Source organism: Sinohyriopsis cumingii, chromosome 9 (assembly GCF_028554795.1).
Source record: "Sinohyriopsis cumingii isolate HCF-2022 chromosome 9, ASM2855479v2, whole genome shotgun sequence".
Classification (NCBI taxonomy): Eukaryota; Metazoa; Mollusca; class Bivalvia; order Unionida; family Unionidae; genus Sinohyriopsis; species Sinohyriopsis cumingii.
The window spans coordinates 117,494,168-117,517,761 of record NC_142969.1 but is presented as its reverse complement, the minus strand read 5'-3'; the positions used below and the strand labels follow the sequence as shown (position 1 = coordinate 117,517,761).

The following is a 23,594-nucleotide window of genomic DNA, read 5'->3' as shown; positions in this document are numbered from 1 at the left end:
AAGTAAGGAGAAGAAAGAACGCATAATCAGTTTATTCTGGAATCGTGTCGGTCTTCACCAATGTTGCAAACTTGGATTGTTTTTCCTTATTGCCTGCAAAACATATCATGTGGCTTTTTTTATTTGTTGGCAACATTGTTGGCTGTTTAAACTTTTATATACAACCATTGGTTTGGAGTGCAGAAATTCAGAGGCCCCATGAAAGAAAGCCACAAACTGGCTATAAAATGCACTGAAATTTATCTATTGTTACATAAACAAATTCTTTGTCCATACTGACAAACCATCAAAACAGTGCATTGTTATATCATAATCCGCTTATCCTGACATCTAGCATGAGTTCTGTATGTTGTGAAATATCCGCCTTTTTGTTGTTGACATTTCTGGTAAAGGAGATCAACCGTGTGAGGCATTGTCTCGTAATCTATCTTTCGTTGGATTTTCGGCCGCTTGCAAGTAATTAATATATTTACAAAGACTGACATTTGTATGTGGATAGTAAGTAAAATTCCTCTTCGTTTCACTCAGAATTAAATTCTTCAGAATGCTCACGTTTTCTGTTATAATCCCTGTCATCAGAACACCTGCGTCTCTATCGTCCGTTAACCCTTTGTTAATTTTCAGATGCATGCATGGAGCTGCTATCACAAATGAAAAAAAAAATACATCTTATTGGTTTATTCAGTAGGCATGGAGGGACAGTGACTAGAATAGTCTAAACAATGGCCAATTCCTTTTTAAAAATGTACCCAAAAAAAATAGTTTGCTGAAATTTCAAAGGAAACAGATTACCTTTGATGTGCCGACTGTTATGAAAATGTGCTCAGCAAATGAAAAAAATACCAGTCTTAATCATGCAATACAGTTATTTGATGTTACCGCCACAATAAGAGATGGGCATTCGTTTGGTTCTCCAAAGCTGTCCTTTAGCGGTGACTTCAATAGCGCATGCACCCTTCATTAAAGAAAGCTGACTACAATCTTTCAGTAACAGCAAAAAACATTTCTTCAAAGGAAGTCAGTACCAAACTTAAATAAAAGTGATGAAGTCTGATGGATTTTTTATTTTCCAACGTCACTGGACCACATTAACTGTGCTGTGAAAGTTTCCTTTTTGTAGGGAAAAAGTTTATATGGCAGCTTAAAACGCAAACTAACTTTTACCGATGTGGAATGTACTTTAGAGTAAATGTGCTTCGTCATTCGTTACGTGATTGTGCTATGTTTTTCCACTGAATTCATACCAGTATGACCTGTTACAAAATTAATGATTATTTTAAAGCTGTGTGTGCATATTTTCAATGGAATCAGTTGTATTGTGGATTCAGTGTATATGATGAGGTTCGTAGATGTGTACACGGTGTTGATACTCTGTTCATGATATACATTAGACATTTATATATAAACAGGATTCACGTATATGTACCAATTCATGGTTCTCTAAATAAAGTTAACTATTATATTATGTCTTTGTTTTCATTCATGGTTCTCTAAATAAAGTTAACTATTATATTATGTCTTTGTTTTCACTACAGGTGTATTTCTCATTTAATATGCATCAATTCAAGATGGTAACTGTGCTGACAAAGCACGTATTTTACCGCCCGCATTTATTACCTACCCAACCCCATTTTTTTGGGGGGGGGGGTACATTTTCTTCAGCTAACTGACTTGGTTGCATATAACACGGTTCGGTATATAACGCGGTCGGGTTTTATGGCTCCCAACTACCGTGTTATAGTGGGGTCACACTGTGTAATGAAGGGTGTTAACAATTGTCATGGGTACATAGTGGTACTGCATTATATCTCAAATCCATTTTAAATGAAGGGATTTTACAATGGTCATGGGTACATAGTGGTACCAAGTTATATTTTATTATAATGGAGGGCATAACCATGACCACATGGTACATAGTGGTAATGTGTCATGTTATATCTGCAGTCTCATTAAAATGAAATGTGTTACAGTGGTCATAGGTCCTTGGCAGTACAGTGTTATATCTAGAATCTCATTTTGATAAGGATGTTACAGTAGTCATGGGTCCATATTAGTACCATGTAATAACTGAAATCTCATTAAAATGAAGGGCTTTACAATGTTGTTGGGTCTGTTTTGGTACTGTATTTGTCTGGAATCTCATTAAAATGAAGGGCTTTACAATGTTGTTGGGTCAGTTTTGGTACTGTATTTTGTCTGGAATCTCATTAAAATGAAGGGCTTTACAAGGTTGTTGGGTCTGTTTTGGTACTGTATTTTGTCTGGAATCTCATTAAAATGAAGGGCTTTACAAGGTTGTCGGGTCTGTTTTGGTACTGTATTTGTCTGGAATCTCATTAAAATGAAGGGCTTTACAATGTTGTTGGGTCTCTTTTGGTACTGTATTTTGTCTGGAATCTCATTAAAATGAAGGGCTTTACATTGTTGATGGGTCTGTTTTGGTACTGTATTTTGTCTGGAATCTCATTAAAATGAAGAGCTTTACAATGTTGTTGGGTCTGTTTTGGTACTGTATTTTGTCTGGAATCTCATTAAAATGAAGGGCTTTACAATGTTGTTGGGTCTGTTTTGGTACTGTATTTTGTCTGGAATCTCATTAAAATGAAGGGTTTTACAATGTTGTTGGGTCTGTTTTGGTACTGTATTTTGTCTGGAATCTCATTAAAATGAAGGGCTTTACAATGTTGATGGATACATTTTGGAACTGCATTATATATGGAATTTTGTTAAAATGAAGGGCTTTCCAATTATGATAGGTCTATATTGGAACTGCAATATGTCTGGAATCTCATTTAAATGAAGGGCTCTACAGTATTGATGGATCCATATTGGTACTGCATTATACTGGAATATTGTTACAATAAATGGCTTTATGATGTTGAGGGGTCTATATTGGTATTGCATTATCCTGGAATCTTGTTACAATAAAGGGTTTTACAGTGTTGATGGGTTCATATTGGTACTGCATTATACTGGAATATTGTTACATCCCTTTACCTCATACAAGCATCTTTGGACGCCCCTAATCCATTCGCATGGAAGCGCCTTTTGACACCTGTACAAGATTCGCATGGAAGTGCCTTTTGACGCCTGCTGTAAACATCAGCCATTTTGAGCTAGTTTTCATAGCGCCACCTTCGGGGAAAACCCTCCTATTAGATACTACATTCATTTCTGCGAATGACAATTATGTCAGATCACGTGGTCACTATTCATGCACTGGTCGATATCTGCTATTCAAAGTAACTGGGTTGTAATCTCCACTCTCCAAAATGGCAGATGCGGATTTCATTCAGTACGTACAAAGTTTTCACGATTAGAATAACAACCATGAAAGATTCAATAAATTAGGTAAAGTCTCTGATATTGATGTAGGCAGCAATTAGTTTTTATAAATTATCAAATTCAGATGACTTAGTGATATAGACGCACATGAAAAACTTGTAAATTTCGAGTATCAGAAATGGCAGCTATGGTTGGTCACGCGGCCTCACTGACATGACGGTGAACGAGTTCTCTCAAGATTTTGAAACACATAAAAAAATTCTTCTGTGAAAAATAATTACACAGCTATAACAATCGGACTTTACTCTTAAATTTTTCCACATACAATATATGTGTACCAAAAATGTAAGATGGTTAAAGTTGCTGTTAAACATAACATACACTATATTGCTTAACAGTTCACAGGCAGCATTTCATTTAGTAGGCTACTTACGAAGTTTTCACGATTAGAATCACAACCACGAAAGATTCAATACTTAGGTAAAGGCTCTGATATTTATATAAGCAGCAATTAGTTTTTATTGATTATCAAATTCAGATGACTTAGTGATGCAGATGCAGATGAAAAACATGTAAATTTCGAGTATGGGAAATGGCAGCTACGGTTGGTCACGCAGCCTCACTGACATGACGGTGAACGAGTTCTCTCTCGATTTTAGGCACATAAAATATTCTTCCGTGAAAAATAATTACACAGCTATAACAATCGGACTTTACTCTAAAATTTTTCCACATATAATAGATGTGTACCAAAAATGTAAAACGGTTAAAACTGCTGTTAAACGTAACACCACTACTACAGTTCACAGGCAGGATTTCATTCAGTACTTACGAAATTTTCACGATTAGAATCACAACTACGAAAGATTCAATAACTTAGGTAAAGGCTCTGATATTATATCAATTAGTTTTTATTGATTATCAAATTCAGATGACTTAGTGATGTAGACGCAGACGAAAAACATGTAAATTTTGATTATGGGAAATGGCAGCTACAGTTGGTCAAGCAGCCTCACTGACATGACCGTGAACGAGTTCTCTCTCGATTTTAAAGTACATAAAATATTCTTCCGTGAAAAATAATTACACAGCTATTACAATTGGACTTTACTCTTAAATTTTTCCACATATAATAGATGTGTACCAAAAACGTAAAATGGTTAAAACTGCTGTTAAACGTAACACCACTACATTGCTTAACAATTCACAGGCAGGCCTATGCATATGCGGTCGGCTAGGTAACAGGTGTTCTATTTATAGTGTGCTGCACTTTGTCACTATGCTCTATGAGGTAAAGGGATAAAGGGCTTTACAGTGTTGATGGGTCCATATTGGTACTGCATTATACTGGAATATTGTTACAATAAAGGGCTTTACGATGTTGATGGGTCCATATTGGTACTGCATTATACTGGAATCTTGTTACAATAAAGGGCTTTACAATGTTGATGGGTCCATATTGGTACTGCATTATACTGGAATATTGTTACAATAAAGGGCTTTACGATGTTGATGGGTCCATATTGGTACTGTATTATACTGGAATATTGTTACAATAAAGGGCTTTACGATGTTGATGGGTCCATATTGGTACTGCATTATACTGGAATATTGTTACAATAAAGGGCTTTACGATGTTGATGGGTCCATATTGGTACTGCATTATACTGGAATATTGTTACAATAAAGGGCTTTACAGTGTTGATGGGTCCATATTGGTGCTGCATTATACTGGAATATTGTTACAATAAAGGGCTTTACGATGTTGATGGGTCCATATTGGTGCTGCATTATACTGGAATCTTGTTACAATAAAGGGCTTTACAGTGTTGATGGGTCCATATTGGTACTGCATTATACTGGAATATTGTTACAATAAAGGGCTTTACGATGTTGATGGGTCCATATTGGTACTGCATTATCCTGGAATCTTGTTACAATAAAGGGCTTTACAGTGTTGATGGGTCCATATTGGTACTGCATTATACTGGAATATTGTTACAATAAAGGGCTTTACGATGTTGAGGGGTCCATATTGGTACTGCATTATACTGGAATCTTGTTACAATAAAGGGCTTTACAGTGTTGATGGGTCCATATTGGTACTGCATTATACTGGAATATTGTTACAATAAAGGGCTTTACAGTGTTGATGGGTCCATATTGGTACTGCATTATACTGGAATATTGTTACAATAAAGGGCTTTACGATGTTGAGGAGTCCATATTGGTACTGCATTATACTGGAATATTGTTACAATAAAGGGCTTTACGATGTTGAGGGGTCCATATTGGTACTGCATTATACTGGAATCTTGTTACAATAAAGGGCTTTACAGTGTTGATGGGTCCATATTGGTACTGCATTATACTGGAATATTGTTACAATAAAGGGCTTTACGATGTTGATGGGTCCATATTGGTACTGCATTATACTGGAATATTGTTACAATAAAGGGCTTTACAGTGTTGATGGGTCCATATTGGTACTGCATTATACTGGAATCTTGTTACAGTGTAGGGCTTTACGATGTTGATGGGTCCATATCTTGACTATGGTATATCTGGAACCTCGTCATATAGAAAAGTGTTAAAATCATGAGCCACTGTATACTGTAAGTTACTTGCTGTGACCAGCATTGATCTATGAATTTCACATCTAGGAAAAATCAGGTAAGATTCTCAGGTCTAGCAGTGAATAGCGAAATCTTTTATTCTGTTTTATGACAGGAAAATTTCATTCTCATTTTCATTCTTCCAGATGCCAAACTAGGTTCAAGATTAGAAAAGGATGGCAGCATATCGAACATGAAAGATGGGCAAAACAAAATACTGCCGAGTTTCTGGGTTCCATGTTTGACACCAGATGCAGCACCCACAAAATTGGAAAAACCAGTGAGTTATGTGGAGCTTTCCAACTTTTTCTTCATTATTCCACTAAAATTCATAAATACAGATTGAGATAAAGATTGACAGTAACTTGTCAAAGTACACTCCATTTTTACATGCTGTTGGAAATCTGCGTGGCATAATGCTGGTAAAACAGATTCCAGATCGGTGAGTCCATTTGTGGATTGTTGCTTTTCTGTACATGAAGAGCAAAATACTGTTTCTTAAGGTATAGTTTCATTTAACCCAGTGGCAAATTGTTACTGTATGTCAGAGAGAAGTTAGCCTGCAATTCATTGGACCAATTTTCTCATAACATTTCAAATTTTCTTCTTTAAAATGAGATTTTTTAGTATATTTTGCTGTTTTGATTTAGTTGTAAAAAAGATTTCACCCAGAAATGTCACATGGTCAAAGGTATCTATTTTATGGTGCTAGGTATTTTTCCAGAAAGATGTAGCGTTCCTGTTCTGTTTTTTTCCTTTTTGGAATCATATCACTTAAGTGCTTGAAAATGTTGTGTTGCAGTAAATATTAGGCATTTATGAAATCTGAGTAACAACAGAGTGAGTCTGATGTTGAGGAACTGCTGACTCCTAGAATACAAATTTGGGATATGTGATCAGTCTGAATAACAGATTAGATGGACAAAATAAAATGAAAACGAATGTTATACTGCATCAGCCATTTCATACAGACTGGTACACAATGGGGAGAGGATCAGCTGATTAAATTACATGCAGTGCTAGAATTACAGTCACATACATGCTTTCTTGAGGTTTCCCAGAACTGTGAATTTTGCAGTCCAGCTGTGAGTATTAGAAAGAAAAAACCAGGGGACCGTGGCCGAACTAACTGACAAGACATGGGCAAAATGACGGTGGAAGTTAGTTCACCTGTCAGTATTATGATGAAAAATTTAGAGCCAAGTGGCAAAACCTATGGACAAGACATGGGCAAGGTAACTGCTAATGGTAGCAGGTCCATCTGTTAGTTTTATGATGAAAAACTATGCACACTAATAAATAAAAACAATTAATAAAATAAAAACTAATAAATAAGGATTGAGCTGGAAAATTACAAATAGACAACATTAATCAGGGTTCCCACACTACCGGGAAATCAGGAAAAAGTCGGGAGAAATTATATTTTTTCCCCAACCGTGAAATGTCCTTGAATTTCGCAAAATTGATGAAAGTCAGGAAAAACCTGGGAATTTTCCGCCACCACTTGAAGCGCGAAACAATCATGTAATTGAGTCATAACTAAACTGATCCTGAGTTAAATTTATCGAGTTCTGACCAAAATATTCGGAGGGTGCAATATGGATCATTTTGGTGCTTGCATTAAACATATATTCTGAGTCAGTCCAAATGCTCAGTGGATTAGATTCATCTAGTAGACTTTTATTTTCACAGTCGGCTCGATATCCATATCTTTCCTAACATCAAAAGTATGAAAACCAGACTAGCATCATAAGAGGCCAACATGGTGGTGGCAAAGCGTAGCTGCTTACTGGATATCCTAGCAAACTTAAATGCTGTTAAATCGAGTCATACATGCATGAAATCAATATGAAAATTTCTTATTTTCTCAGAAATTGCGAGTATCAAAATCGTTGTCTTTAATCTGCTGAAAAACAAGATAAAACTATGGCATTGATGAAATGTGACCTGGTATTTGCATTGCTAGTCGCATGAGTATACAAATTCCATGGCCCACATTTTCAGATGTTGTAGAGAAAAAAATTTTAAAAAATATTAAATGAAAGTCGTCTACTGGTTGTAATAAAAATACAAAAATGAAAGAACACAAAATTCTCCATATTTATTCCGAGAACAACTTCAGGAGTTTTGTTGTATCATGTGATAACCACGTTGACATGTGCTCTCTGCTTGATGAATCAGACTGGCCAGATTGTTGCAACAGCGACAAGCTTCTTGTCATAGTTCTCAAAATAAATATGTTGAGAATTATATGTTCTTTCTGGCTTTTACAAAAGGTATCTGACTTTCATTTAATGTAATTGAATTTCTGTACAACAACAACAACATTAAAAAGGAGTGTGTTGTTGATATCACATGACTATTGGACTTCCTATGGCATCGTTTGAGATTTATGAAGTTATGTGACTAGTAAATGACGAGTACCAGATCAGGTTTCATCTATGCCATAGTTTCGTCAAGTCTGTCAGCAGATTAATGACATAACGATTATCATACTTGCCATTTCTGAGAAAATGAATCATTTTCCTATCGATTTCATGCAGGTATGAGTTGGTATAACATAAGTTTAAATTTGCTAGGCCCGCTGGTAAGCAACTAGCATATGCCACTACTAGACAGTGGGGGCAAATTCACATTTTTTTATATGCAATTGCAATGACCTCAAACCCCAAACATAAACGTCCAAATGTGAAAAACAGGGTGGGAATATTCAGAGGTAATCTGGATTAGAAAACAGACTGCTATTCGTTTTAAGCCAAATTTGTTGTCCAAAATGTCAAATCTCAGAGCTGAAATGAGAAATTGTTGTCCCTTGTATTATATATTAAAAACCGATACAAGTCCTTGTATAGCATGAACAGAGAGTATCAAAACCGTTTACTTGCCATCTGATATCGTACGGTCGGGGCTTGAAATTAATCCATAAAATATGTAATTCCATTGCAAAAATTGCATACATATTTAAACTATTCAATAATTTTGTCACACATCATTATGTGTCTGAATTCATTGGGGAAAATTAACAGCAAAATTAGGTTAAGAAAGACGAAGCATGTGTACGGTTCATTACGTTCCAGGGTCTATGAATGGTGTCTGTAAAAATTTCTTACTACTAAAATTTTCTCATATGCATTTCTGTGTACATTTATCCATTGCAAATTTCCAATAATTAACACTTGTACGCTTATTCGTTTGAACGACTACAACAAGAATAATTACCAATCCACATGCTTTCAGCATGCATATAACTTCTACTTCAGATTTTGTGAATATCGAAAGAAATGTGTGAAAACTACTGTTCTAATCATGGCGCAAAGTGCAAAGAATGATTTGCATTTGTGAACTTGCTTTTCCATAACGGTAAAATGTTTTTATAAAAAATAAGAAATTAATAACGAGTTCATAAACAAATACCATACCCATGTAAAACCCGAGAACTAATTGCAGTAGGCCAGCAATGGTCACGAGTCACTTTAAAAAAAATGTAAAGCTGAACGCATGTACAATTTCATACCCTTTCAATTTCCAGCTAATAAAGCGAACATTATTTACTGGTCAACTGATTGCGTCTAATAACACCGCCAAGCCCAGCAAACATGTTGGCAGCTTTCATATTTTTGATGTTTATTAAATTGTGAGAATCTTTTATCAACTACCGCATTGTCTCTGCTGCTTGTTTGTGCATGCAGTTAAAGAAACACGTTGGCTATTGTCTGAGCAACGATGGTATCCAGAATTAATTGAAGACAATCACAAAGACGACTTACTGGCTTTACTCATGGATCAGTAACAAGTAACGTTTCAGATAATCTTTATTTTGGCATAACACTTCAAGAAACTGAAAAATATCTCTGAAAAGATTTGTTTTCAAATACTACTATTTCAACTGGTTGATCACATCAGTAATCATAATTCCCATGATTTTCTAAATATTTATTTCCAGGTCATGTACAAAACCACAAAATGTATCACACGAAAAAGTTCGATTATATTCCTATAGATTGGCATGTAAAGTTATTTCAATTTACAGAATAAAATTTCCAACTTTACTTCACTGACCTGCATTATGTAAAGTGGTGAAATTGTTAAATTCAGAAGCCAAGCCACAGTTGTATTATATTTGAATTCATACTTGAACTCTTCCCCAAAATGATAAAATGTTTTACACACTATTTCTCGTACTTTTAAAAAGTATTTTTCCGGGTACGAGAAAAATACACATCAGTGTATTTAAAATTTCAAGAACCACACCATGATCGTATTATATATCATATTATACTCGAATTCATACACAATCTCTTCCCCAAAATGATATTTTTTTTGCGCAAAGTGCAGAGAACGAATTGCGTTTGTGAACTTGCGTTACCATAACAGTAAAATATTTTTATAAAAAAATAGGAAATTAATAACGAGTTCATAAGTAAGCCCCATACACATGTAAAACCCAAGAACTAAGTGCAGTAGGCCTGCAATGGTCACGGGTCACTTTTTTAGGTGAGCGCATGTACAATTTCATACCATTTCAATTTCCAGCTTATAAAGCAGACATTATTTACTGGTAACATGTCTGATAATGTTTATTTTGGCATAACACTTCAAGCACCTGGTGATATTGTTAAATTTTAGAAGCTACGCCATGAATGTATTATATTAAAATTCATACGTGAACTCTTCCCCAAAATGATAATAAATGTTTTATACACTATTTCTTGTACTTAAAAAAATTTTTTTCCCAGTGCGAGAAATATACACATATAAGTATTTAAAATTTCAGGAACAATGCCACGATCATATTAAATTCGAATTCACATGCGGTCTCTTCCCCATGATGATAATAAATCTTTTATTCACTATTTAATGTACTTTGAAAAAAAATATTTTTTCATGTGCAAATGAATATACAAAACTTTGGGAGCCACGCCACGACCATGTTATATTTGATTTCGCATTATAGCAGGGCACGTTATAACAGGGTTGCACTGTGTGTGTGTATATATATATATATATATATATATATATATATATATATATATATATATATATATATATATATATATATATATACACGTATATATATATTGCTTTAGAATTCTTTAGAATTAAAGGTTTGAAAAGAAACAAAACTAATTTATATTCATTATGTTGTTCCCACTTAGCAACATAATGCAGGTCAGCGAAGTAAAGTTGGAAATTTTATTCTGTAAATTGAAATAACTTTACATGCCAATCTATAGGAATATAATCGAACTTGTTTCGTGTGATACATTTTGTGGTTTTGTACATGACCTGGAAATAAATATTTAGAAAATCATGGGAACTATGATTACTGATGTGATCAACCAGTTGAAATAGTAGTATTTGAAAACAAATCTTTTCAGAGATATTTTTCAGCTAATTCAAACATTTTGGATAGATGACTGTTTGAGTTATTCATAAAAAATCAATTACAGTTGAACCCGGTTATGTCGCCGGCCTAGGTGTTTGCCAAAAAGCGTCGAGATAACCGATGATCGAGATAAACGAAAACCAATATGGCGGCAATATATTAACATGTGCTTGAAATTTCTTTATGTACATGATGTGCGTTAATAAATGAGAATGTACATGCATGTGTTTTTGGAGGTTTTTTTACACAACAGCGTTGCCACGATTTGTTTGATGAAGCAATCGGCATGCTATAAAAATGTACATACATGTTTGCTAACAACAAAAGGCATATGTGCACCAACTAACAGCAGAGATTTACCAGTATACAATACAAACCACTGTCGATTCTCGATACAAACCTTTATTATATTCTCCAACATTGCAAACACAAAGATCGCTCACAAAATCACAAAAAATGTGCGGGGTGTAGTTCGTTTTTACAAAAAGCTAACCAGTGTCAAAATTAAATTCGCGAGTCATTTCACTCTGACACAGCTCTGAAAAGTATCGTACACGCGGTTACTATCAAAAGACCGTGTTCTTGCAAAATAGGATCTCCATTCCCACGAAAGAAACTTACACGAGTCAACACCTGGCAATATTGGACCATATATATTACTGTAGCATAAGTTAACACCCAATATAGGGATTCTTTCACTCCTGTATTTCGAGAAATAAATAATTATTTTTAATTATGCAAAACTTGTTTATTTGTTGTTTGCTATTTCTTCTTGCGGAGTTTAAGTCTCTGTAACCGTAACTTTTATCTGTTCTATTCGCGTCTTCAGAAGTCGGCCAGTTGTAGGTATAGTACGGTAGCATGATTGACTGTCACAGCATACAGTACTTGGCCCAGATGTCAGCATAAGCAGATTATGATGTAACATTGCACTGCTAAGATGGGGTTGTCGATACAAACAAAGCGATTGGTCATGGGGATCAAGATAACCGACGTTAAGTGGCAAATTTGGCCTTCTTTTGTGCTCGAGATATTAGGGTTCGGCGACATAAAAGAATCGACATAACCGATGAGAAAATGCTAAGACAAAGAGAGAATTTGGCGGTTCCACTTCAAAAACGTCGACTTAATAGGGTTGGTGAGTTAACCGAGGTCGAGATAAGTGGGTTCGACTGTACGTAAGAAAGAAAGATAAAAGTAAAGAAATCTACAGGAGGAATAAACTTGAATCACATTGAAGGCTAAATTAAAAGGAAACTTTTTTATGTGCATTAAAAAAGAATGGGAAAGCTCAATGCTTGTCTTGAACCAAGATTCAGATATTTACTTGTGCCAATCTTAACTGTTACACCATTGCAGTATATATAAGCATGTGGCCTTGTCATACTGCTTAGAAAATATATCAAACAAATTAGATTCTCCTTTTCTCCATTAAAATCATTTTGTGCATGCCTAAACATTAAAAGTAGACTAAAATCATAAAATATAATCCCAATGTTTAAAAAATATTTCTGTGAGAACTGATCAAATAAAAAAATATCTTTGTGTTATAGTCCATTGTAGGCCAAGAACTATTCCACTGTTTTCTCTAGGATACTTTGAAGTTATGTATTAAAATATTTCATCAAATGGAAACAATAAGTTGCTTTTGTCAAGAACTCGAAACATGTTCTCATTTCACTGGTAGCTTTAGCGAACTGTGAAGATATGGAAGTATTTGAGATTTTGGATGAACACAAACTAATTTAGGAACAAACTTGGTTGTTCATTTCATTGTTTCATTGTATCATGTGTAAATGTATGGTGCAGTGGACATAAGAGTGATTAATTTATAACCAAAACAAATACTCTCACCAAGACTTAACTTTTTTTTGCTAATTTGAGATCCCAGATCTATCATATGTACTCGTTCATATGTTGAGTCTGACTGCAAACAACAAAGATCCTGATCTGCTGTAGCATGATGTGCATGCAGGTCAGGGTCTGTGTTGTTTGTGCTACTGATTACTTCTAACAAACTGCACAGACCCAGATCTGCTGGCACATTATGTGATGGCAGATCTATGTTTTTGCAGTTTTCTGTTGGGCTTATCATATAAGTGAATATATACAGTAATATTGTACTTCAGCTAAAACGCAGGTCTCATCCAGGGAGTATTTCATTCATGGACAGTTCAGGTTATGAAAAACAGAGTAAGCTTTAAGTCAGGATTTATTCCAACACCATGTACCTGATAGTTTCTTAATATGTGCTGTGAAGAAAGTCTACCACATGCTTTACTCAGAAGGGAGGCAACTGCATAGGGCTTAATGTTTGACATGTTTTTGAAGTGAAATATGATCTTCAGCACTGATAGTTGCATACAGATATTTAAACAAAGTCAGTGATTTTCTTTCAGTTCTGTAATTTCTTTACTAGGGCAATATCTAAGGTGTCAAGAATATATAACAGATTAAGTTGTTGCAACTTGTTATGAAATTGATGTTCATACTAAAACTAATTCTTATCAATTGGAAAAATTATACGATTTTCTGTTCACTTTATCACAAGTCATACTGTTATTGTGAACTACTTTCAATTGCAGGATGAGAGAGTCAGGTGCCCAATGAGTGGGAAACCACTAAAGCTGAAAGATCTGATAGATATAAAGTTTACACCAATAAAAGATGGAGATAGCAAAACTTCATTAATAGCCAAACAGGTAATTTTTTCATTGCAATATATATATCAGCTCATATTACTACTAGTGAAACACATATGAACTTGGGGTATCAGGGTAGCCAAGTTACCTAAAGCACTCACCTTTATGGATCACTGATGTTGTTGTTGTTATAGGGTTTAATGCCATTTTTCAGCACAAGATAGGCTATACATGGTGGCCAGTGTAAATGGTGGAGGACGAACCTGGGAAGACCCCTAAAAGAACCACTAACCCATGAGAAGCTACTGGCAAGCTTTCTCATGTACCCACATTGGCTGAGCCTGAGACTCGAACTCACGCAGACAGAGGTGGGATGGTAGTGATGCATAATGGTGAGTGCTTTAGATCACTCTGCCACTTGGGGGCCCCATGCATCACTGATATCTCACCTGTTTGCATGGGCTCGAGTCTTGGGCTCAGCCAATGTAGCTGTGTGAGAAAGCTTGCCAATAGCTTTCCATGGGTTGGTGGCTGTTCCTGGGGTTTTCCTGGGTTCTTTGTCCACCAAATATGCTGGCAGCCATGTATAGTCTATCATTTGCTGATACTAAATGGAAATGTTGCTGATCGAATATCCAACATCATCAACGTGGTACCTGACTTGAAAATCTTATCATTATGCTTCCAAAATGGAAAGTCATATTGAAATGAGATTTTAACCAGAAGATTTCTTATGGTGTCTTGTTGGTCCTAAGTGCAGCTGGTGCTGATCTGACATAAAAAGGGGTCCCGAGTGGTCTAAAGCACTCTCCGTTACGGATCACTGCCATCTCACCTCTGTCTGCGTGGGTTCAAGTCTCGGATTTGGCCAATGTGGATATGTGAGAAAGCTTGCCAGTAGCTTCTCGAGGGTCGGTGGTTCTTTCCGGGGATTTCCCGGGTTCTTCCTCCACCATTAATACTGGCCACCATGTATAGCCTATCGCGTGCTGAAAAATGGCGTTAAACCCTACAACAACAAATGACATAAAAAATTTGTTTACAGCAGCAGCTAATTTCAAAATCTTGTCATCACTAAAGAATATGAGAGATGGTTTAACACTCACTTTAAAAAAATGGTCTTATCTTGAATTCCTGGAAATTCTTTTCAGCCAGTAGAGGATTAGTTCCTTCGTTTTTATTATTAACAGAGGAGAGTTTACTGTTTTGTTTTTAGACGGGGTTGCACATCATTTAAGTCTGGATGTTATATGAGTTTATATTTTGGATTGTTTTTTCAGGCAAGGTTTGTATGTGCTGTGACAAATGATGTCCTAAATAACTCAGTCCAGTGTGCAGTACTCAGACCATCGTAAGTGCATTTTTAATTGTTCCTTATTGCCAAGTTTTTATAATCCAAGTCTGCAAAGCTGGTCTTTTATCAAACTTCAATCCAAAATTTTAACAGCATCTTATGTAGCACAAGAATTTCATGAAATTAACTTTTCTGTAAATTGTTGAATGCCGTGGTATCAACAGAAAAAAATGCATTGGTTGTGCTAGAAGTAATACTTTTAGAATCATGCTTAATTCCTATCATACACACCCCATTCAAGTATTTTATTTGTATGTGAATTTTTATTACGCATGTATCCTAAGAACAGTTACACTTAACTGTAATCTTTATTTCTGTAAATAAAGTGATGAAAATAATTCTCTGTTATGGCATGTTTTTAGTGTTATTATTCAAGCGCTTAAGAATATGATCCTTTCCAAGTCTTAGTGTTATCGGTCAGGTAGAGTTGTGATCCTTACCATGTCTCAGTGGTATCAGTCAGGTACTTAGAGTTGTGATCCTTACCATGTCTCAGTGGTATCAGTCAAGTACTTAGAGTTGTGACCCTTACCATGTCTCAGTGGTATCAGTCAAGTACTTAGAGTTGTGACCCTTACCATGTCTCAGTGTTATCAGTCAAGTACATAGAATTGTGATCCTTACCATGTCTCAGTGTTATCAGTCAAGTGCTTAGAGTTGTGATCCTTACCATGTCTCAGTGGTGTCAGTCAAGTACATAGAGTTGTGACCCTTAACAAGTCTCAGTGTTATCAGTCAAGTACATAGAATTGTGATCCTTACCATGTCTCAGTGTTATCAGTCAAGTACATAGAGTTGTGATCCTTACCATGTCTGTGTTATCAGTCAAGTACATATAATTGTGACCCTTAACAAGTCTCAGTGTTATCAGTCAAGTACATATAATTGTGACCCTTAACAGGTCTCAATGTTATCAGTCAAGTACATAGAGTTGTGACCTTTACCAAGTCTCAGTGTTACCAGTCAAGTACATAGAGCTGTGATCTTTATCAAGTCTCAGTGTTACCAGTCAAGTACATAGAGCTGTGATCTTTATCAAGTCTCAGTGTTACCAGTCAAGTACATAGAGCTGTGATCTTTACCAAGTCTCAGTGTTACCAGTCAAGTACATAGAGCTGTGATCCTTACCATGTCTCAGTGTTACCAGTCAAGTACATAGAATTGTGATCTTTACAAAGCCTCAGTCTTTAGATGCTAAAGAAAAAAGTTTCCAATTTTCCACTTTCTTATTTTCAGAGGAGCAGTTGTCACGATGGAGTGCGTAGAAAAACTTATAAAGCTGGACATGCTGGATCCCATTTGCGGGGCAAAACTTAAAGATAAAGATATAATTCCACTTCAGAGAGTAAGTAATTGTTTTCATTGTTTCCAGTCATTTTCAGAAATATATATTTTATCTGGTTAACTGATCTTGTAATCATAATTAAGGCATTTAGCTATGTACAGTATACATCAACTGTCACATCTGAGATTGAGATATACTGTCATACAATGTGCTGGCAGATCTGAGATTGAGATATACTGTCATACAATGTGCTGGCAGATCTGAGATTGAGATATACTGTCATACAATGTGCTGGCAGATCTGAGATTGAGATATACTGTCATACAATGTGCTGGCAGATCTGAGATTGAGATATACTGTCATACAATGTGCTGGCAGATCTGAGATTGAGATATACTGTCATACAATGTGCTGGCAGATCTGAGATTGAGATATACTGTCATACAATGTGCTGGCAGATCTGAGATTGAGATATACTGTCACACAATGTGCTGGCAGATCTGAGATTGAGATATACTGTCATACAATGTGCTGGCAGATAAGGTTCTGTAGTATATGCTTTCAAATTATCATGCAAAAAGCAAAACATTACGGCAATGCATTGTTTGCAGCTGGGTGTCTGTTTTACATGTGCAACTGTGGTAATATGATTTATCAGATATTCTTGACCTTTGTTAGCATCATAACATCAGAACATAAAAATTATTCACCACACTGTGATGTAACATTAGCAATATCACATAACAACATGTAACTGAGTTATGCAAAGTCTTTAATGTTGTGTGGCGTAAAGAATTTTACATGTGTATTAATTTGATATGTATAAAACTCGTTGAATAATACAACATGCCACATGCTGCAAGCAGCTCCTGTCATATAATATTCAACTTCTTTCATCAGTTTCATAATAAGTGAACACATGTGTAAGATTTAATATTCATATAAGTGAACATATGTAAGATTTGATATTCATATAAGTGAACACTTGTGTAAGATTTGATATTCATATCAATGAACACATGTGTAAGATTTGATATTCATATAAGTGAACACTTGTGTACGATTTGATATTCATGATAAATGAACACTTGTGTAAGATTTGATATTCATGATAAGTGAACACTTGTGTAAGATTTGATATTCAGCATAAGTTAACATGTGTAAGATTTGATATTCATGGTAAGTGAACACTTGTGTAAGATTTGATATTCATGATAAGTTAACATGTGTAAGATTTGATATTCATGATAAGTGAACACTTGTGTAAGATTTGATATTCATGATAAGTGAACACTTGTGTAAGATTTGATATTCATGGTAAGTGAACACTTGTGTGAGATTTGCTATTCATAGTAATTGAACACTTGTGTAAGATTTGCTATTCATAGTAATTGAACATTTGAGTAAGATTTGCTATTCATAATAAATGAATGCTTGTGTAAGATTTGCTATTCATGATAAGTGAACTCTTGTGTGAGATTTGCTATTCATAGTAATTGAACACTTGTGTGAGATTTGCTTTTCATAGTAATTAAACACTTGTGTAAGATTTGCTATTAGTAATAAATGAATGCTTGTGTAAGATTTGCTATTCATAATAAGTGAACACTTGTGTAAGATTTGCTATTCATAATAAATGAACACTTGGGTAAGATTTGCTATCAATTATAAGTGAACACTTGTGTAAGATTTGCTATTCATAGTAATTGAACACTTGTGTAAGATTTGTTATTCATTGTAATTGAACACTTGTGTAAGATTTGCTATTCATGACTTGCTTCCTTATCTTGTACTTGTATTCTTTCCCTAAATCAAAATTATGGCAATCATTAGGAATCTTTAACATACAACAACTTATTTAGCAGGGGTGTATGTTCTGCCTTAATGCATTTAATTAAAACATGCAGAGTTTGGGTTGTTCTCCTTTGCTTTGCAACATGCATTTCCTTAAGTAAAATGTTATCTCAGCATTAACATAAACTCCCGGTAGTTGATCATAAGTCTTTTTGTCTCACCATTAAAATGGGAGACATAGGTGTCACTTTTCTAATAGCAATGGCCACACCATTAGCACTGTATCTATGATATATACAATTTTCTGATTGCAATGGCCACATCATTAGCACTGTATCAGTGACATGTACAATTTTCTGATTGCAATGATCACATCAGTAGCATTGTATCTATGAGATATACAATTTTCTGATTGCAGTGACCACATCAGTAGCATTGTATTTATGATATATACAATTTTCTGATTGCAGTGACCACATCAGTAGCATTGTATCTATGATATATACAATTTTCTGATTGCAGTGACCACATCAGTAGCGTTGTATTTATGATATATACAATTATCTGATTGCAATGACCACACCATTAGCACTGTATCTATGATATATACAATTTTTTGATTGCAATGGCCACATCAGTAGCACTGTATCTATGATATATACAATTTTCTGATTGCAATGGCCACATCAGTAGCACTGTATCTATGATATATACAATTTTCTGATTGCAATGGCCACATCATTAGCACTGTATCTATCATATATACGATTTTCTGATACCAATGGCCACATCAGTAGCACTGTATATATGATATATACAATTTTCTGATAGCAATGGCCACATCATTAGCACTGTATCTATGATATATACAATTTTCTGATAGCAATGGCCACATCATTAGCACTGTATCTATGATATATACAATTTTCTGATTGCAGTGACCACATCAGTAGCATTGTATTTTTATATACAATTATCTGATTGCAATGGCCACATTAGCACTGTATCTATGATATATACAATTTTCTGATAGCAATGGCCACATCATTAGCACTGTATCTATGATATATACAATTTTCTGATTGCAATGGCCACACCATTAGCACAGTATCTATGATATGTACAATTTTCTGATTGCAATGGTCACATCATTAGCACTGTATCTATGATTTATACAATTTTCTGATTGCAATGGCCACACCATTAGCACTGTATTTGTGATATATACAATTTTCTGAAAGCAATGGCCACATCATTAGCACTGTATCTATGATATATACAATTTTCTGATTGCAATGGCCACATCAGTAGCACTGTATTTATGATACATATAATTTTCTGATTGCAATGGCCACACCATTAGCACCGTATCATTGATATATACAATTTTCTGATGCAATGGCCACATCAGTAGCACTGTATCTATGATATATACAATTTTCTGATAGCAATGGCCACATCAGTAGCACTGTATATATGATATATACAATTTTCTGATTGCAATGGCCACATCAGTAGCACTGTATATATGATATATACAATTTTCTGATTGCAGTGACCACATCAGTAGCATTGTATTTATGATATATACAATTTTCTGATTGCAATGACCACATCAGTAGCATTGTATCTATGATATATACAATTTTCTGATTGCAGTGACCACATCAGTAGCGTTGTATTTATGATATATACAATTTTCTGATTGCAATGGCCACACCATTAGCACTGTATCTATGATATATACAATTTTCTGATTGCAATGGTCACATCATTAGCACTGTATCTATGATATATACAATTTTCTGATTGCAATGGCCACACCATTAGCACTGTATTTGTGATATATACAATTTTCTGATAGCAATGGCCACATCATTAGCACTGTATCTATGATATATACAATTTTCTGATTGCAATGGCCACATCAGTAGCACTGTATTTGTGATATATATAATTTTCTGATTGCAATGGCCACACCATTAGCACCGTATCATTGATATATACAATTTTCTGATGCAATGGCCACATCAGTAGCACTGTATTTGTGATATATACAATTTTCTGATTGCAATGGCCACATCGTTAGCACTGTATCAGTGACATATACAATTTCTGATTGCAATGGCCACATCATTAGCACTGTATCTGTGATATATACAATTTTCTGACTGCAGTGGCCACATCATTAGCACTTTGATTTTGAGTTGCACTTGAGGAAAGTAAACAAGTCAAACTGGATAGATGGATAGACAAAACCAGTGTAGAATAAATAAACTTGTATTATTGAGTTGAATATTTACAAATAAATTGACAACTTACAATTTGCCCGTCTTCATGTAATGAAATCAAAAATGCTTAGAATTTTATTCCATTTTGATAAATCCATGCATTGAATTATCTGTCATATACGAGTATGAAAATTGTAATCCGGAATGATTCGATTCACAATATCACAAAATATATTAATTTCAAAAGGATTATATTGAACAAAGAAAAATCCACATTTTTGTGGTTCATGGTATCCTGTAAATGTCACTGCCTGATATTATCCAGTCCGAAGCCCAATAATACATCTTTATCATCAGAGCTACCAAATATGGTTCTGAATTTCTCTACTGTCATCTGGTCATCGTAAATATCTGACTCCGATGTCTCATCAGATTCTGATTCTTTATCTTTACTGTCATCTGTTGGTATGTCAGATAGATTTGGTTTATATTGTTCACTGAGTAAGATCTTCTGCCATTTTATGGAATGTCAGATAGGCTGTGTGTGTACTGTTTACAGACTAAGATCTGGTATAATATGGTATGAGACAGAGACTGGATATCTGCTGTTTACAGACTGATATCTGCTGATATATTATGGGATGAGACAGACTGGATCCCTGTTTACAGACTGAGATCTGGCATAATATGGGATGAGAGAGAGACTGGATCTCTGCTGTTTACAGACTGAGGTCTGGTATAATATGGGATGAGACAAAAACTGGATCTCTGCTGTTTACAGACTTAGATCTGGTATAATATGGAATGAGACAGAGACTGGATCTCTGCTGTTTACAGACTGAGCTCTGGTATAATATGGGATGAGACAGAAACTGGATCTCTGCTGTTTACAGACTTAGATCTGGTATCATATGGAATGAGACAGAAACTGGATCTCAGCTGTTGACAGCTTGAGAACTGGTGTAATATGGGATGAGACAGACTGGATCTCTGCTGTTTATAGACTGAGATCTGGTATCATATGGAATGAGACAGAAACTGGATCTCAGCTGTTTACAGCTTGAGAACTGGTATAATGTGGGATGAGACAGACTGGATCTCTGCTGTTTACAGACTGAGATCTGGTATAATATGAGATGAGACAGAGACTGGATCTTGGCTGTTTACAGACAGATATGCTGATATATTATGGGCTGAGACAGACTGGATCCCTGTTTACAGACTGAGGTCTGGTGTAATATGGGATGAGACAGAGACTGGATCTCTGCTGTTTACAGACTCATATCTGCTGATATATTATGGGCTGAGACAGACTGAATCCCTGTTTACAGACTGAGATCTGGTATAATATGGGATGAGAGAGAGACTGGATCTCCACTGTTTACAGACTGAGATCTGCTGATATATTATAGGATGATACAGAGACTGCTGAGATCTGGTATAATATGGGATAAGAGAGAGACTATATCTCTGATGTTCACAGACTGAGATGTTGTGTAATATGGGGTGAGAGTAAGACTGGATCTTTGCTGTTTACAGACTGAGTTATGCTGGTATAATATAGGATGAGAGAGAGAGAGAGCGAGAGAGAGAATCTCTACTGTTTACCGACAGACCTGGTATAATATCGGATGAGAGAGAGAGAGAGATAGAGAGAGAATCTGTACTGTTTACTGACAGACCTGGTATAATATAGGATGAGAGAGAGAGAGAGAGAGCGAGAGAGAGAGAGAATCTCTACTGTTTACCGACAGACCTGGTATAATATCGGATGAGAGAGAGAGACTGGATTGCCATTGTTTACAGACTGAGATCTGCTGGTATGTTATGAGATGGTGGATAGACTGTTCAGTATTGAATACAGTTGAGTGCATCTTTTGTGCAAGCAAGTACAATAAACTATAAACAATTTGTTTCAGGGTGCATCTGGTTTTGCTGGTGCTGGAGTAAACCTTGAGGCCAAGAAAGAAGGGCCAGCACTCCAGGCTTGATGTCACCAATTCTGCCAGCTGATGTAACTTTGTTAATCTTTAAACACTCTGATTTGTGTATAGTTTCTTTAGAACTGGAAATGTGACCGTATCAAATAGAATAATGGATAAGATCACGATGAGCTTGTTAACTTGAAATTAACATTCTTACTGGAATGGCTTCAATCGACAGAGAGGCTTCATCTCAAGTGACTGGTTCTGTTGACTCTGGTCAAGAGTAAAATTAACCACTGTAGCTGAAAGTAATGCAAACGCCTGGTAGTGATTTATTGGTCATGTGATTTGCTGAATTCACAAGGAGTAAATGGCCAACCTGATTCTTGTTTCATTTTTTTTATTTTTTAAATTTGAAAGTCAAATCATGTGTGTGTATGTTTGTTTTGCTCTCCAAATAAATCTTTATTTCAGAGTGTTGATTTCCTGAGTCATGTATTTATCTGCTCCCCATATCAAATTATATCAAATCTTAACTTTGAGTAAAGATATATCACGTCACTATTTTCACAAATGACTAAATACATGAATAAACACAAAATGAATGGGAGCCCTGAAAGACCAAGTGGTTTAAAGCGTTCACTGTTACGGATCATTGCAGTCTTACCTGTCAGCATGGATTCTAGTCTCAGGCTCAGCCAATTTGGGTACATGAAAGCTTGCCATTAGCTTCTCATGCATCGGTAGTTCTTTCTCAGGTTTTTCTGGGTTCTTCCTCCACTATTGATACCAGCCGCCATGTATAGCCTATCTTGTGCTGAAAAATGGTGTTAAACCCTACAACAACAACAACAACATAAGGAATGCTCTGTTAATCTGTGTAAATTTCAAAATTTGTATGGAATTTAATTGAGAAGAGATCTGGATTTAAATGCATTATTGCATTTTGAGTGTAATAGAAATAATAGGTAACACTGGGTGTTAAGTATAGCGAAAACTTGTAATAAAGTGTTAAAACAGAATGCAGAAGGTGATTTAAAAAAAAGAGTTCAAATCATGTATTGGATGATAAACTTC

At 35.3% G+C, this 23,594-nt stretch overlaps 1 protein-coding gene across 1 annotated transcript in view; it reads left to right on the top strand.

Moving 5' to 3' along the window:
- The window catches only part of LOC149792535 (nitric oxide synthase-interacting protein-like), a 43,185-nt gene extending 20,193 nt beyond the window's left edge, over nucleotides 1-22,992 (top strand). Inside the window, exons 6-10 of the mRNA XM_089971175.1 lie at nucleotides 6,047-6,180; nucleotides 13,872-13,988; nucleotides 15,209-15,279; nucleotides 16,519-16,627; nucleotides 22,512-22,992. Coding sequence (XP_089827301.1) covers nucleotides 6,047-6,180; nucleotides 13,872-13,988; nucleotides 15,209-15,279; nucleotides 16,519-16,627; nucleotides 22,512-22,583 — 503 coding nt within the window. The 3' untranslated portion in view covers nucleotides 22,584-22,992. The remainder of the gene's footprint in view (nucleotides 1-6,046; nucleotides 6,181-13,871; nucleotides 13,989-15,208; nucleotides 15,280-16,518; nucleotides 16,628-22,511) is intronic.
- Nucleotides 22,993-23,594: the final 602 nt, after the last annotated feature.